Genomic DNA, 17,681 nt, shown 5'->3' with positions numbered 1-17,681 from the left:
TTAGCGTGTTTGGGGTAACAGCAGAGGGGCCGGCTGCTGCAGTGAGTCTGTTTGCCTCGTCCCTAGCCGAGACTGGCTGTTGAATTATTTGCAGAACACCTCTAGCGTTAGGAAGTTCAACAACAAGGTTGTTTTTTGATATGAAATCTCTTCTGCCAGGGAGGTGGTGACGCGCAGCTGGATGCATGTCCAACAGCATGGAAAGGCAGGTGATGCGAGGCATGGGACTCTGTGGTGAGTCACAATGACAGATAACATCATTTTAGTGTAAAGTATTTTATTGTTTCCTCTGCAAGGTGTGCCATTTGTATGGTTGCTATTATGTGCTAGCACTTGTAGGGCAAATTGGCTGGATTATTAGTCTTGCACTGTTCTGCCTTGGTGAATTGCTTTCCTCTTTGGAAAATGTATAGTCCTGGCCCTTCTCTTTCTCCTCAGTCACACTAAATAGACACTGCAGACATGGCACAGCAAAAGACGTTTCCCTGCCTGTTCTGTGTAAAATTTTCTGCTTTTGCTGTTGCTGCAAACAAGGAGATATATGTGTCTTGGCCTAAGGCCCAGGTGAATTCTCCTTCTTGCACTTTGTAAAGTAGCACACCCTCAATGCACGTTAGAAAAGCTAGCACATGTATTTTGAAGTTTAGTCCAATACAAAACCAACCAAAGATCCTGTCTGAAACACTTGCATGACTTGACTCTGGAAATTGTGGAAACTCTGGAACCAGACCATAACAAGTGTGGGTACTTGGTATTTCACCCCAAGTGTGGATGTGTGTATAAGTGCATATGTGATTGGGGCGTGTATTTAGATTTTTATGCTTGATTTATTTTCTCACAGCAATCATCTTTCTGTGAGCTTTTTGAGAGTGATAATGAGGACTCATGATTCAAGATGCAAAACATCCTTTTTCAAAAGCTGAACATCATGCTGCATGCTGGATGTTTCAAAGCAATGTTGCTCCAAGAGGAGAGCATCTCTGCCTTGCTGGCTGCTGCCCTGGTGTTAGGGTACTGCAACATCCCCAAAATAAATAGGATCAAAATACTATTAGAGAAACTCACAGTATTCCCTGCCTTTAGAGATAAATAAAGCTCACCAGAGAAAATTATTCCAAGGTCTGAAGTCTCAAGCTGTTGGGCTCCTTTTGGCTGACAGCTCAGTTTTGGAGGAATGCCAAGCTAATGCAGGAATACAAGTGGGATGGCGGTGGTAAAAATGTAAGTGACTGCGCTAAGGAAAGAAAGGTGTAAACTGCCCGGAGCTTTGAAGGTACCCTAGAGCCTTGTAGATGGAGACTGCACTCCTAGAGCTGAACCTGGGAAACATGTCACAGCACAAATCGAGACACAGTCCTTGCACGGTTTGGTACAGACCAAGGTGTCTGTGCTCCACCTGAGTCTTCATCTGAGGGCATTGCTGTCCAGAGGTTTGACATGGTGTAAATTAGGGTGGCCTTGAAGCTGGTCTGTCCTGGATGTTCTAAGCATCCTCCCACACAGGGACATCTCGAGCAGCTCACAGTCAGGAAGGAGCGATGTCCGCTCCTGGGAGAATCCCAGAGGTGCTCCACTGGCTTCACGGCTTCCTGGACGACTGCAATCTGTGGAGCCCATGACAGATAGGTTTTGCCCACTGTGTCAGCATCTGATAATGAGTAGGAAATAATTTCCTGACCAGGACTATTCCAAAGAACGTTTATTACTGAGGGGCGTATATGTTTTCCCCTTGTTTTACACACTCTTAAACATCAACCTCAATTGTTCCTATAGCATACGTGCTACATCGTGATAGGTAAAGCCCCCATTACTGATATACTCACTTTACAGCTCCAGAATGGTCTAATTACATGTGAAAAGAATTTCAATGCTGAACAGCTGCTTCAAAGTACTTAAAATACAAAGGCTGTGAAGTTTTGTTCGGTGCTCGCAGAAGGTGCCAGACTGATAGCACTCCACAGTCCCTGCATGGAACAAGTGGAATAATGTAGCTGTCATCCTCAGTATTGCTTGCTGTCTTTGTATTGTCCTGTTTTTTATCTGTTGATGTAAAAGCACAAGGATGCTACAAACATCCCACAGCCAACCTCTGGAAGGAGGCTGTGCACCATAAAGACTCTTGCGCTGGTTGGCACTAGAGTCCTGCTGACATCAGTGGGACCTGGGCTAGGTGACTGGCTTCAGCTGGAAGGCATGCTTGTGGATTGCATGGTTTTTACTTAAGCCTTTTATGGTGTAACTAATTATTACTGTTACTCATCTCCCCGGATTCTGATGCTACTGCAAAAAAAATCTACTGCAATGGAGCATTACACCCAAAATCTCCTTGTTTGGATTTGCCAGCTTGGGAGAATGACACAAAATTACACATTTGGCTGATTCTGAAGGTGGTCAGGATTGTTTCAGTGAGCTGTGAGTTACGCCAAGGGAGCATGAGATCAAATCAGGGTGTTAATATTGCGAAATGTCAATAAAACTCTCTGCCTAGCCCATCCATAACTCTGAAGCAGGAGCGAAGTGCTGCCGCAGCTGCTCAGGGTGTGTGTGTGTGTAACTGGTGGCAGCAGCAGCAACACTGACCGTGAGTGCAGAGGTACAGCTCTTCTACCCACTAGAACAGCCTGTGGCCCGGGCTGGGGAGTTGTCAAACTGTGTGTTTAGGGCAACTGGGGGCATTTCTCAAACTGTGTCTTCTCCAGTTAGGGATATAAGTCTCCTTCTGGAAGGAACAATGAACTTCTGGAGATGATCTTTGTTTCACACAGCAGCATAACTGCCTTATGACTGTGCTGGTAGGTAACACCCTGCTACTTCTTGTGCTATTGGTGTATTTCCTGGGCTCTGCTCTGTTTCTTTTTTGATGAAACTGTATGAAGCTGTTAATATCACTCGGATCAGTGCACAACTTAGTAAAATTGTTTAGCTTAACTTTTTTGCTCTTTATACTCTTTCTGTAATTGCTTACTGTCAAAAATGATGCTTGTTCTTTCTGCCAACTAAATTGTGCTCTTAGGAACGAGCCCTTGCACAGAAGAGAAAATACATGAAATAACTGATGTAAGTGCTTAGTAAGAAAGTCCCACGATGGCTGGAATTTACCTCCTGACCAAACTCCTGTAAAATCCGTGTGCATGTTCACACAGCTTGTAGAGTGCTGTGTAACCCATGGTGGTATCATGTCTGCTTACATACTTTGTTAGGTCCCTGATACTGTCTCCCTGGAGGAGACCCTTAGGAGGGAAGCTGTGTCTCTTCTGTGGTGGTTGTTTTCAATGGGAAAAAAATAATTTTTTTTCTGTCAGCAGGGCTTATAAGAGACAAGCAGTGATAAAAGCTAATGTGTTCTGCCAAGAAGTTCTCTGTTGAATGCAATCCAAGATGAACTCTATATAGAAAAACAATCCCAGGAAAGAGCCTGCAGCAAGTTAGCTGGGTATTGGGAGAGGAGCATTACAGATTTAAGAGTTAGTGTCAATAGAATGTTTAGGGTTTTTTTTCCCTCTTCTATTTTTGTTGCTTAAGTTTCTCCTGAAACACTGTAACTGTTGCTTATTTGCTTAAATACAGGCTTCTTGTATGCGTCTGCACTTTAACTTGACTCGAGGTAAAGGTGATTTCAGGGATAGAAACTCCCCACCCACCAATGTGGCAAAGTAACAAAAGGGATGGTGGGGCAGTCCAGTGATTGTGCACTTCCCAGCATGTGCTCCCCAGGTACTGCATGGGCCGGGGTGAGGGCTGGGATCCCTCGAGTTGGGTGAGCTTTCCTGTGATACCTAGGTGGGCAGGAGTTTGGCTGAAGACCTGACAGCTCTGGGGGTCCTTGGAGTTTATCACTGACTTGGTCAGCAATTTTTGTTTGCTAAAAGCTTCTGTTACTAATCCCGCAACTTCTGTACCCTACGAGACCTGTGGAGGAAGGAGTGCTGCACCCCCTTCATCACCATCTCTTATGAGGGTCTCTTTCCTATTAAGCCCAGGGACTCTGAAGTCATTCCCACAACTTTTTTTTTTTAATGTGTACTTGTCTATCGCTGTGCCTTGGAACACATACAACTCAGTTGGAGGATTCCAGATGACTTTGGGAGGGCATCAGGTCTGTTAATAACTGAAGCTCTAACCCTCTCTTGACTAGTTCTTTATATGCAGATTGTAATATTAAAAAGCTGAGCAGGAAGATGAAAGATAATTTTCTTAGTTTTTGAGACAAAGGAGTAAATGTTCTGGAGTGTTGCTCATCTGATGTTACATGAGGCTAATGAAATATTGATCACACGCTTCACCATGTACACAGCAAATAAAGGAGGAATTTTCAGTTGTAAGTTATTTCATGTCGTTGGTATCTGGGAGGCAGATCTTCTGGCAGTGCTGGCTCTCAGCAACAACTTATCGCAGTAGCTTTTAGAAATGCAAATAGAAGAGAGACCATATAGTGGAAAAGAACCTTGTCTTTGAGGCTGAGAGAAGCACATGTATCCTGGGCCTGATGGGTAAACATCTGGGTTTCAAAGCTGCTTGTTGAGTTCAGTGCTACTTACTGTAAGGAAGGGTAATCCACACAAAGAACGGCTAAGAGCATGAAAGCAACTCTTCCAAAGCAATGTAAGGCTGCTGAAATCCCTGAGGTCAAGCAGGGGGAATTCCTATACAAGAAATCGATTGGTTCAGTTGGAATAAGCCTTGTTCCCATTCCCTTGCTTGGCCTCGCTCAGTTGTGGTTAAATGAGGAGAGTGGATGATAATCACCCGATTATCTTGCTGTTGACGGGCTGTGGAACAGGTGGGAGCCCTGGCTTGTCCTCTTGCCAATGCCAGCTCCAGGGATGGGTCCAGCATTTGGAAAGAGAAGTAAGATGTTCCACAATCTAACCCAAGTGCAGTAAGATGAGTATATCAGGAGAGGACCTGGAATAGTTAAGTCTGCTTGCTCATCTTGCCTATGTTCCTTACTCAGACTCCCCAATTACCCACCATAAGAGAGAGTAACTTTTCTCAGTAGTTAATTAAATATATTAGGAAAGACTTCCCAGGTATAGGATACAATTTCTGGTTTCAGACCAAAAGGTTAACTAGGTCAACTTACAGCAGAATCTTCGATTTGATATGGGAGACCTTGGCACGGGGGAGGCTAATGCTCCGTGCTGCTGCCCTGCATCTACTAGTGTCACCACAGTTGATCCCAGCTGTTCTGGAATCTTTTGGTCCCAGAGTTCTTGGATTTTGTGCCATGCCACAACCAAGACAAATTTAAAACTGTGTATGTGTAAACCAGCAATTTTTTCTACAACAGTTAGTAGGAGACTGCTAATGAAGCCACTGTGCTCAATTACTCTCCTAGATACATGTTACTAAAGCTTTCCTCTTCATTTTAATAGAATTTTTTTTCACCTTATTCCCTATAATAGTAGCAAAACCAGAGCTCCGGGCTGAATGTGTTCTTTCTAAGCTACAGGTTGCTGCTGCATACTGATACCTATCACCTTGGCATTTAGCTCTCTGACTACACTTTAGGTTAACACATTGATTAATCCAGAAGTTAGATAAAAGATAGTTTATTTATGATTGAATATTCATTTTTAAATGGAATATGCTACTTATTTTGCAAAGCCCATGACATTTTGGCTTTGTTACAGATTTATCCAGAACACCTGAAAAAGTACTGTAGTTAGCCGCGAGACACTGTTTCCATATTTCAGCTTTATTACTCAACGGTTCCTAATTTTCTACAGCCACTTAACTCCATTCAAAGTATTGCAAGGTCTATTGCTCATTCCTAACTTTTCCATTAACCTCTTCCCATCACCCCTAATAAATTACTACTCGGGTTCCTACAAATAACGTATTTTCATCTCTGCTGTAATGATTTCAGGTGTGCAGTTGCCCTGTCTCCATTTTGTCTCCATCATGTCTGTAACACAGTAACCTGGCATTGCATTAGAAAAAGCTGCGTTAAATTTTCTAGGCAATACCTAAAGCAGCATAAGTGGCTGTATTTTTTTTTCCACATGAAAGAAATAAAGTTACGTAGACAAATGTATTAATTTTACATGGGGTCTTGTATGTTTTTCCCTATCAATAAGTGACAGTTCTGATTATGGACACCCTCCAAAGTTTGTATTGGTTAATTGGTGTCATTATACTGACTTCTGGGGGCATTAGATTCAGCGCTGGCTTTCACATTTTTAAAAAAATGCCCTGCCTGAGTCACTGAATAGTACCAACGTAGGCTATGCAAGTTTTACTTTACTTAGAGCATAAGACAAAATGGAATCCATCACAACGGTTGGGAATAAAGCACACACAAGCACCAGTGCTTTTTCTTTCAGCTTTGCTACCATGTAACGTGCCTTGGGTGCAGGAGACGTTAAAGCATCTACCATAGCATCTACAACTTCATTGCCGTTAGGGCTTCCTTCACTGAGTATGCTGTTGAAAAAGTTTGCCCGCTCTTGCACATACTCCTTATTGTAAACTGCCTTTTCCTCTTCACTGAGTTCATTCCAAATCTCTTCGGCACTGACTGGTGGCTGAATTTTTGTAGAGCGTGCATAATTTCCTGGCTGAATAATACAGACCTAAAAGCAAGATGTTAAACTTATCAAGATGCAATCAGTCATTCTGAATTCAATTAAACAGTATAGTCAGTAAAACAGATCAAAAGCTTTCTGCAGACAGATTTCTTCCAGAAAATGCTGCTTTGTTGAAATTTTAACCTTGAAAACTTGACTGAAATAAAATATATTCCTGTGAAACATTTAAGATTGCAGAGGTGCTTTATTCTGACTTCCTGATTTCACTCTGATGTTAATGTCCCTGTTTTGACTACTCGGCATACTTTCACAGAATGCAATAGCGCATCTCTGATTTTCACAGAATGCTTAATGGTATAAATGTTTTGACAATACTGAGACAAAGCATTTCAGTATGACTTTGATGTCTCCAAAGTGGAATACTTCGATTTTTCACTCAGTGGTAAATCTTGCAAGGGGTAATTTTTTTGCCCCAATTTGTGACAAAAGGAGATGTCAAGGAAAAATAGAAGGTCCTGGGGAAAGAAGTGCTGTTTTCCCTGAGTAGGTGTAATTAAAACAGGCCTTGTCAGCCAAGTACAGAGGGGACCAAAGGTCCTGGTCTAGCTCTCACTAGTGAATTTCCATAGATTTCGGTGCATGTAGGTTTAAATTGAAAGCAAAGAAATCCTTTGCTGCTCCGCCTGTTTTCTTTGCATGTATTTGTTGCTGCTGTTCTAACTTCTGAGACTCCTGAGAAATTTCAGAGCAGGCTCAGCACTCTCAGTATTGCATGCTTTTCCTCAGTTAGCAGCAGGCTTGCTTAAACTATTTGTAGATATACAACATTAAAAACTCCATGGCATTTAACTGACCTGATTTCTGAAGACTACAAAGTGAGGAAAAACGGTGCTGAGCTGTGTAAGAGACTTGGGGATCTGACAAGCATTCTCTGGAAAGTCTGAGGTAATATAAAACCTTAATGTCTCCAATCCGCCACACAGCCCATCTCGGCCTGCGTGGCAGTCGGCACGCTGCAGGGAGCAGGAAGGGATGCAGGGAAGCTCCAGCAGAGAGGCAGCATGTGTAGGTGGGGGCACCTTGTGCTACCTCGGGTAGGCTTCTCACAGGGCATCTTTTGGAGCTAGCACCTTTGGGTGCTATTTTCACGTCTTTAGTATTTGCCAAACTAATGCCAATAGTAAACTCCCCACATTTATTTTAAACAAAGGAGGTTTGAAAACTTCATGTTTTGGAGCTTTTGGGAGTTGGCTAGGAGAGAAGGAGAGATGCTGCTTTTTTCCCCTTCCTTGATTTTCTGTAGCCTTCTTTCTAATAGAAGACACATACTTTGTTTCCCACAGGCAGCCAGCTTGCCTGGCCAGAGTTCAGTGGGAAAGAGCCATATCTCCATCCATTCCTTGCCACCACTGGGTGACTTCCTCCTGAAAGGACAAAGGGAATGGCAGGGCAAGGAAGGGGAGCAGAGGGAAGAGGGACTGTATATTCTGCAGGCTCTCTGCAGGGTAGGTTCCGAGACAAATGCCAGACAGTGTCTTACATACAGCAAGACACAGAAAAATAACTCTCATAGATATTCTGGAAATGTTTGTCAGCCTGGCTCACTGCATTGTGTGCTGGGGCTATTCCAGGGGTGGGGAGCAGTAAAAAAGTCCCAAACCCACCAGAGTAACTAACCTGTTAAACTAAGCTCTTCCATGCATTTGAGATTATCCTCAGCTAATCGGTTCAAATCCTCATCATGCTGTGTAGTATTAGAATGTGTAAAATCACTTGCATTTTATAGCATTTTTTTATTTATCCGAGAGGGGTAGTTAATAGATGCATAGCTATAATTTCTTCTAACATAAAGTTTACAAACAGTGCTGTAAATCTGTGTAGTAAAGAGTACACCAATGTAAATCCTCTAGGGAAGACTTTTAGTGTTTGAGAAGAGTGTTTCAGCAGTGGAATGACTCCAAGGAAAAAGCCTAGTGAAGGTACTTAGTGATCTAAGCTTGAGGTTTGACTATCAGTGTTGCTTAGACAGGGCACTAAGAGTACTCTTAGAGCCTCTTAGGTTAAGAGAATAAAAACATAATTACTCTACACTGTACTGCCTCTTGCAGTGTAGGTGTTCCCACAAAAAGGAAGGAGCTTTTAAGCACTGATGTTGTGAGGCAAGAGAGAGAAAAAGAACCCCTCTGGTAGCTGACAAGCCTTCCTTTTTGCTGCCCATTGCTCACACCTGGGCTCTTTGCTCCCACAGCCACCCCAGAGAAAGTTTCAGTTACCTGGTATTGTTAGGAGCCCTTTGCAGAGTGTGGCACTGCTCAGGCAGGCCTGACTCAGTTTCTTCACTGTAGAGGATGTGGAGAAAGGGTGGAAGTTGCAGGGTTGGCAAGAAGAAGGAGAAGTGCTATCCCACAGCTTCTCAGAACTGCAAACATCACCCAGGTCTGCTGTTCTCAGTGATTTCCAGCTCACTGATTAGAGAAACCACCTTTTTCGAAGGGGAAGCTGCACCCATGGATTCAGCTCTGCTCTCTATCTTTGTCATTTCGATGCATGGGTCTTAACTTCGCACAAAATTAGATATTATTTTGCATATGCTTGTTCTTGTTCCCTTGGCCAAAATTTCCACCCGCATGCCATTGTCTGGTATTCTTTGTGTAAGTCACTTGCTTCTTTCCCCACAAAAAGATGCATTTTGGCTCTGTAGGAATTTTCAGGAGTGAAACTTCTCTCTTTCTCATATGAAAATCAATGTTAGAAATAGCAGGGAGTTTCACACAACAGCTACTCATTAAATCACTTACCCGCACACCAAACTTCTTCATTTCCAGTCTTAGAGCGTCACAAAATTTTTCAATAGCAGCCTTGGTCATAGAATAAATGCCATTTCCCAGAGCGAAATAGGCAATAATGCTGGACATGAAAACAATACGTCCTGGAAAGAAAATAGTGCAAATAACTTCACTCTCAGTCTTTAACATAGAACTGATTTACCCGAGTCTTCTGAATTGCTAATAAGGAGGTATTTAGCATGATGCTGTTTTACTACATAGTATGCCAAAGCTGGGCTCTGTAAGCATGCAGTCCCAGAACTGAAGTGCACTCAGTTCTGTTAAAAAGAGAATATCACACAAAAATCTTCCATCTAGTGACAGATGCTGGACTAGGCAAAGCATAACACATTCCCAACATGGTGCTTATTCCTTTTGAGTCTGAGACAGGATGAAAGAGATGGAAACAAAGCAGTCCCCTAAAAACTTGAGACTGAAAAATAGTAATAAAAGACTATACTAGTAATAGGAGAAGGACTGCAGAGGAGAGGAGCAGATGGTTTTCCCCATGGTGGATATATGACTACTAATACCATTTTTTCTGCACTAATGATGTCTCTGCACTGAGACCTGGCTTACAACTGTGCATATAAAGTCAAAACCAGACTGTACAGTGATAAGCTTCACCAGAGAAAGGTGACTTGACAAAATGTGTGCAGCCTTACGCTGCCTTGCTGTGATGTCCCTGACCTGTGCTGCTTTTTTCCCCTTTATAATTCTTGCCAAGTGCAGGCATGCCTTAAATAGCAGAGATTTCTGATTTGAGGCACTGGGATGTCATTCATTTCCATTGTTTACTTGTAAACTTCTATCACATAGTAAGAAAATAGAGTAAGAAATGTGTGAATGTGGGTATAGAAATACCAGAGGTGAGAGAGAAGGTGGCCTCATCACTAACAGTACCGAGAACATAGTTGCAATCCTATTGCTGCCACAGATGCAGATAACGTCTGCGCCCCAGATCTGACCAAATGGTATAGACTTGTGGGATATCAAAAGGGTATCGTGGGAATGCAGTGAAATCTGTCATTCTGAATTAAGTTCCATGCCTTCCTACACAGCGTCTGGAATAAATTGTATATACAGTACTGGGAGAACAACTACCAGCTTGCTGATCAAGATGCTACATCAGCTGGCCTGACCATCTGGAAAAGTTACACGGGAATGTTGCTGCTCTCAGAGTAGGATGGATTCTAGGCTGGAAGGCAATACCTCCCTTTACAAGAGTTAATAATCTTGAAGTTTTTCTTGGAACAGGTGCTCATCCTAAAATGGCAGTATGCCCCTTCCTTCCTGTCCAGAGGAGAGCAACAAAGCTGGTGAGGGGTCTGGAGCACAAGTCTTATGAGGAGCAGCTGAGGGAGCTGGGGTTGTTTAGCCTGGGAAAAGGGAGACTGAGGGGAGACCTTATTGCTCTCTACAACTACCTGAAAGGAGGGTGTGGTGAGGGGGAGGTCCATCTCTTCTTACAAGTAACAGGCAATAGGACAAGAGGAAATGGCCTCAAGTTGTGTCAGGGGAGGTTTAGATTGGACATTAGGAAAAAATTCTTTACCAAAAGGGTTGGCAAGCATTGGAACGCACTGCCCAGGAAAGTGGTTGAGTCCCCATCCCTGGAGGTATTTAAAAGATGGGTAGACGAGGTGCCTAGGGACACGGTTCAGTGGTAGAATAGCAGTGTTGGGTTAATGGTTGAACTCGATGATCTTAAAGGTCTTTTCCAACCTAAACCATTCTATGATTCAGAAAACAGCTACTGGGTAAGTGATGGTAGGATGACTTCCACCTCCTTTATCTAGTAGCTAAGTGACTGGGGGCACACACCCAGGATGTGGGACACATCATTTAACTTCTTTGTGTAAGGCAACTGAAAACCAGCTTTCCCAGGAGAATGCTCTAACATCCATAATTCAAGCTTTTCATTTGGAGAGGCCACTTGCTGCCCCCAAAAACATGAGCTTTAGATGTCCTGACTGGTCCTGCAAGAAAGGAGAAGGGAAACCTAGGATTCTTTCTATAAGTGCCCTGGCCTCCTCTCCTGCATAGATGGGACTTGAAAATGGAGTGCAGGCAAGGCAGCATTGACAGCCAAGAATAAGATGCAGAGTGCTCTTTTGAGATAAGGTACTATGTATGTGCAGCCATCCAGACTCAAATCTTCTAAAAGTTTATAGATGTGCTTAATGTCATACACACAATTAATCCCTTTTACTTCAAAGTAACCCCTTGCAGTTCATGAAGTCAGAAAAATGTCTCTGGTGGATGAGCATCATGGAGTTTTAGCAGTAAGTAGGACATCAGGGAAAAAAAAAAAGTGATGTCTCCCTGTGTAATGGCCACGTAACACATCCATTGTTTCTCACTGAGTAGATACAAGAGCACATTATTTTTCGAAAACACATCCAGCTTGCGGTATTTAGAAGTTTCTTTTTACATCAAAATACCACCAACCAAAGGCAACCAAGCAGAAAGAAGCAGAGTAGCCAAAAAGGGGATGCTTTTATCTTACCAACATTTTGTGTAACAGTGACATCTGGGACTTCCAGATGAAACCTAGCACTTACTGTGCTTGATGCTGTATATGCACAGAACAAGTCCTCACCTTAAAGAGCTTACAACTTAAATAAACAAGGTAAGCAAAAGAGGGAGAAAGGAAAAAAGGGTATCTTTGTTTCCCAAAAGGATAGGTAGGGAACAAATTGCAAAGCAATTGAGACATGCTGCAATGCTGTAGAGGGCTGTCTATCTCAGAAGAAAGGATAAAGCCCACACGTATGGAGGTGCGTGCAAATGCATTTATCCCATTCGATACCCAGGCATGCATCTCTGCACAGCACCGTTTCAACATACTTGAAGTTTCCTGCCCAAGGTCACAGAGAGGATCTTGCTAGGCCTGGAACTGGAAGCTGGATGTCTCTAGTTCATCTCTGTAGAATCATCCTTCCTCTCCCAATTGCTAAACAGTAAAATAGTAAAGCCTAAATAATAAAGTTAAGCAGGAGTTTATTGGATCTTTGTGTTTTCTGATCGTCAGTGGTTACAAAGTCTTGCCTGGGCTTAATGATCTAGTGTAAGCATTTTTTTCTCTTTTTTTTTGTGACTCAAACACTGAGATAGTTTGTAATTTGTCAGTACCTTTTTCTATGTGTTGTAAAGATAGACTCTTTAAGGGTATTTTTTCTCCTTATGACTTTACCCTCTTTTCAGGATCAAGTTGCTCTTTCAGGCCACACAGGAGGTGGCTGTCATTTCAGTTCAATGAGAGACAATTAAGGCTTCTTTTATAGATGCTACATTACCCTGATTATAGTAAGCTAATTATTCTACCACTCTAAATAACAGTGGATTAGCATTACCCTTGTATTTCCTTAGAAGGGGCAGAAATGCCAGGGTTGTCCTGATGCTCCCAAGGAGATTCACATCTGCAAATTTTTCATATTTCTCCATAGACAGCCACCCTGTCTCGCCAAATGTTGATATTCCTGCATTGTTGACAAGCCCCCAGAAACCTATGGAAGAGAAATGTCTCAACAAGCATTTTTCACTGCAAAACAAACACCATTAGGTGACAAAACACTGGTGATTTGGACCCTTGGAAACACCTTTTTAGTTGTGTTATCTTTTTGTCTTTTCTGCTTGTAAGCGCAGGCATGTTTTGTTTAATGAAGGAATGTAATTGTGGCCATTACCTGGACTATTTAAGTCTCAGTGCTATTTAATAATCACTCACTTTATCATTGTCTTAAGTTATTTATGAATAACATGATCTAGGAGATGACATCTTACTGCCAATGCGGTGTACCATAATATTTTAATTACTGTAATCCCACTGTGTGCTATGAGCAGCTTTGTGAAAATTATATTAAGCAGTCTAAAGGCTACGACTAAAGTGCTTGACTAATTTAGGAGCCTAAGTCTTGCTCCTTTTCCATGATTTGAGCTTTGATTCCTTCTGAAATCAGCCAGAATCAGGTACACAGCACTAGGTAAAGTAGCCAAGTAAGGTCAGTGGCTATGGGTTGGTTGGTTGGTTGTTTATTTTATATGCTTGGACAACACTATTCCCCACATAACAACAGGTTTTAGTGCTAAGGAGCCCAGCCTCCTGAAATGCAGTAAGATTCCAGTGTTTACAAGCAGAATCTATCAACAGCAAAGCTTGTTCTGACACAACTCTCTACCAGAAAGTCAAAGCCCTTTAGCCCAAAGCCACAGAACACTTGGTGTGAGCACTGTACAGTGCTAATAACCTCGGCTGTTGGAAATGCTTTTTCGGTGAAGTGTAGAGTGCTCGCAGTCTGGAGCTGATGTGCTGACTAAATGCTGATTAAGCCATGCTGACTTGTTCTTGCCTTCAGAGCACATATCTGTAGATGTATGGTAAAGCAGTGAGTGACACGGTGCTTTTGAAAACATTCCCGTTTCTGTTCTCAAATCCTGACTGAGGGTATTTCTAGGGTGACCAGCGGTGTGACTAAGACATAAGTAGGGTAGCCTGACTTGCACTGAAATAGCCAAGTCTGCAGCCTGTCTCTGCCAGCCTTGAAAATTTTGCTTATGCATTTTTTTTAAGATTTCTTGTACATGCCTGAGGCAAATGATTTTTTTGTCATGCCTTCTACAGGATTGCCGAGCCTCCTAGGGTGCTGGTGAGGCAGAGTGGGTAACAGTGCCTCTTTTCCTTCCTCTGCACATAGGGTCTGGGGCATGGGTGTGACGCTGACCCAGCTGCAGCCTCCTGTGTGGCAAAGATATTCTCAGAGGACCTTTGGTCACCCTGATGAAGGTGCTGCAGAAACCCTTGGGCTGAAGTCTTTTCTTTCTATCTTATCTGACAAAGCTACTGTGATGATTTCATGGTATCTTTGTCCTTCCAGAGCCCTGCCAAGAGCTGTAAATACAGGATTTCCTTCATAACAAAAGAGTTAAAGATGAATCAGTTTTCTGAATGAGTTTGTAAAGCAGAGCTCTGTAAGCTTTCCTAACGTATATACACTACTACTTGTATTGATTACGTAATGAAATTGGTGTTTAAACAGAGAAAGAAACAAAGTTCTTTGAATGTCTCATCTGCAGAGCAAAACACTCAGATACAGGAATTTACCACACAGAACTTAGATAACTCTGCCCTCCAAAGAGAATAAATCATTATTCAGCAGTCTGTGCCACAGCAATCCTTGACACTGGACCTCTCTTATAACTTTAGATACAGACTGACTGTTGCCCTTGTAAGGCAGCAGTTTCCTGTGTACTCACCTCTTTTCTACTGCCCGAAATGTTAGTGGACAGAGGAGAGGAAACAGACTACAAAATTGGCCACTGGAATTGGGCACCCTCACCTTCCTTCTTCCTCCTGCCATTGCCCTGTTGTTCCAGGCCTTTCCACCAATCCGTGGCTTTGTTTCTCCTTCTTAAAATGGAACTAGCCCCATGGGACTAACCTCCTTGTAAAATGCTTCAAGATCAATGGATTAGGGAGTCCTCTGTAAAAGCTAATTATCAATATTTTTGTACTTGCACATGATCTGATCTGCAGATGGACTGAGTAGCTGCACACCCCATCTGTTTCTACTTAAGGCTGGAGGTGTCTGTATGCAGGTTTATTTTTACACAGCCTAACTCTAACACAACACAAACTAAAGCCTGGCATCACTGAAAAAGCTGTTCCCTGATCTTCTCAGCTTTACCTTTCCTAATTAAAAAAAAATAAAAAAGTTATTTTGCTTCTGCCACTGCATCCTGCACAGCACAGCAAGAACACTTGCTCCACATATCCCTGAATTCATTAGGACTTCAAAAATACAGCCATTAAACTTAAGACAACTTATTTTCTTCTTCTTTCTCTAAATTGTGAAACACGGAATTTAGCTTGCAAGGCTTAAGTTTTCTCTCCAGCCATTTGCCTCAGGCACTTCAAAGATTCCAGGTGGTTAGCGGTGAGGCCAGCCCATGTGTATAAACAGGCAGAATTCACAGAATAATGGCTCCTTCTTTCTGTGCAGTGGCCAAACCAAAGTCAAGAGGAAAAAAAACTGGCTTGAGCCAAACCGAAACAGACTTTTCTGAAGAGAAGATTAAGTAAAAAATAAAAAGAGATTTTGCTCAGGGTCAGCTCAAAATGTTTTGTTTGTCCTCAAGTAAAACATACTGGTTTTTTAGAACATTTTGGCATTCCCAAATGGGAAATGTTCTGATATTTTCCACAAATTTTCTTGCCACTTTGTTCAGTTGAATCAATTAGCAAAATTCTACCCAAGTAACAAACAGTTCATTATCCCCTTACGCCACTTTTTCAGAAAATTTCCTATCCCCTGAGAAACAACCTGCTCAGCTATGTACTTGGGGTACTTGAATCTGCTTTGGTCTTCCTTTCCTGAAATGTTTGTGGTAAAAATTAGTGCTATAAACATGTGTACAAAATATATGGTATATTTGCTTAGACAAGTGCAGCTCAGGTAACCTGCGAGATATAGTCCTTAGATGGAAATCTAGAAAGAAGAGGCACAAGTAAGAATTGAACAGCAGAAAAGAAAAAGATAATTGCATTTTTTCAGAGTGTCCGCGCATGGACACATTAGGAAGAAGCAGCTGATGTTTGATCTGGAAGGGAAAAATTACTCAGACTGTCAAAACAGAACTCAGTCCACACACATTTTAGGAAGGAGGCTATTAGACTATGCTACCACAAGCAGGGAATAAATAAACTGGAAAGCAGAACTGGACGTCAGAGAGATTTTCACTGCTCTCTGTGTTGGGGAAAATGGATCCTGAGGACAAAGATTAAGAGATATAGCAGGGGATCTAAAGAATCACTTTAGTAAGCCTAACTTAAAATTAGTGAGGCTTTCAGGAGAAGAACACTAGCTCTCACATCACCTCCCAGATAATTTCTACTTTAAGACATGTTGACCAAAAGGCACATATCCAAAGTCCGTATTTAGGCCCAAAAGATGCCTGATATTTTTCCAGAAACTCCTAAAAGTACTCTTACTATTCAAGTCAATCAAGCTGTGTGCTTGCAAAACCTTTTGAAAATCAGGCCATTTCTAGTAGGTGCCTACACACAGATAATACCTGAGTTTGGCCAGATTTTCTAAACTCAAGCATATATTCTTGGTATTGCTCATCTTTGGACTTTCTCATCAATACCTGAGCCCATGAAAAATGACAGGCTCTTTCCTGAAAGATTCCAATCCAGTACTAAAAGAAAGCAGCCAAAGGAAGGAGAGTGTGATTTGCCATATTCCTACTGAAAAAAATGGAGAGAGGGAACAAGCCAATCTGTCTGTGGCAATGCAGGGTGTTTGTGGTAACAGGTCAGCTGAGACTCCTGAGTTTCAGATACGTACCATCCTTTGCTGAGAATATTATACTGTGGCTGTCTTCATTGCGAGGATGGGTCTATCTGAATAGGAAGTCTGGGCTAAAATACGGTACCGTGGGCCTGCTGGGTGTATTCTGTGAATAGGAAATCTTGATTAAGTGGAGGAGAGTATTTAATAACTCTGGAGTAGGAGGTAGGACTAAAAGTAATATCCCTCCCTTCCAGCTAGCTACATGTCACCCACTCGCAAGAGTCAAGGAAGAAAAATTCCTGTTTTACACAGAAGCAGCAAATCAGAAAAAAAAAAAAAAAAAAAAAAAAAAGAGGTTTGCTGTAGAGCTTAAGAGTTGCAAATCACCATGCTCCAAATTCCCAGTCTATTTCATGCTGGTTTTACTGTGCAAATGCAAGAAGTTTCTTCCTTTTAAGCAAGAAAGGACTCTAAATATTTTAGAAAGACATCTTAATGAGTGCACAAGCCATAAAAACAAATAAAGAAAAAGAAAGACATCAGAACCAGCAGATTTTTGTGGAGGTACAGTTAGTTAGCTCTAGATAATGAGTTGCGTACCATGGAAATTGATTTGCCATCCGTTTCAGACTGACATAATTTCACAGTCTAGAATAGAACAAATATTTACAAGGAAACAAACTACGAAGTGGCAGAATGTCCAGCTAGGTCTGTTACCAATAGTTTGGATTTCTACACTTCTGTAACAGAGAGAGAGAAGGTGGCATTAGCTGTCTCATGGTTATGGCATAAGTGGAAGGTATAGGGAGTACTGTGCTTTATTCCTGAGATTTAGTTGTACATTTTGTACTGAATAGCCTACATAAAGCAGAAATGATCCTGAGCACAGGAAAATACCAGAGCACGATACTCCTCCATCCTGGATGACTTCCCTTGCCACCAATAACTGCTGAGTGAGCCTTCTCGGATTCGTTCTCCCCAGACCCAGGGACTCCTCGTGCCTTTCTGTGCAGTGAACTGAGTCAGCAGGA

General features: G+C 42.2%; 1 protein-coding gene across 1 annotated transcript in view; it reads right to left on the bottom strand.

The window, feature by feature from the left end:
* Positions 1-6,227: 6,227 nt before the first annotated feature.
* LOC104133003 (D-beta-hydroxybutyrate dehydrogenase, mitochondrial) overlaps positions 6,228-17,681 on the bottom strand; it is a 14,655-nt gene continuing 3,201 nt past the window's right edge. Inside the window, exons 2-4 of the mRNA XM_035901728.1 lie at positions 12,712-12,864; positions 9,329-9,459; positions 6,228-6,575 (exon numbers count right to left, since the gene is read on the bottom strand). Of these exons, the coding sequence (XP_035757621.1) occupies positions 6,228-6,575; positions 9,329-9,459; positions 12,712-12,864 (632 nt within the window). The remainder of the gene's footprint in view (positions 6,576-9,328; positions 9,460-12,711; positions 12,865-17,681) is intronic.

The sequence above is a fragment of the Egretta garzetta genome, unplaced genomic scaffold (genome assembly GCF_000687185.1).
Source record: "Egretta garzetta isolate BGI_Z169 unplaced genomic scaffold, ASM68718v1 scaffold419, whole genome shotgun sequence".
Lineage (NCBI taxonomy): Eukaryota > Metazoa > Chordata > Aves > Pelecaniformes > Ardeidae > Egretta > Egretta garzetta.
Note: the sequence above shows the minus strand (reverse complement) of the source record. Positions and strands in the feature narration are given on the sequence as shown.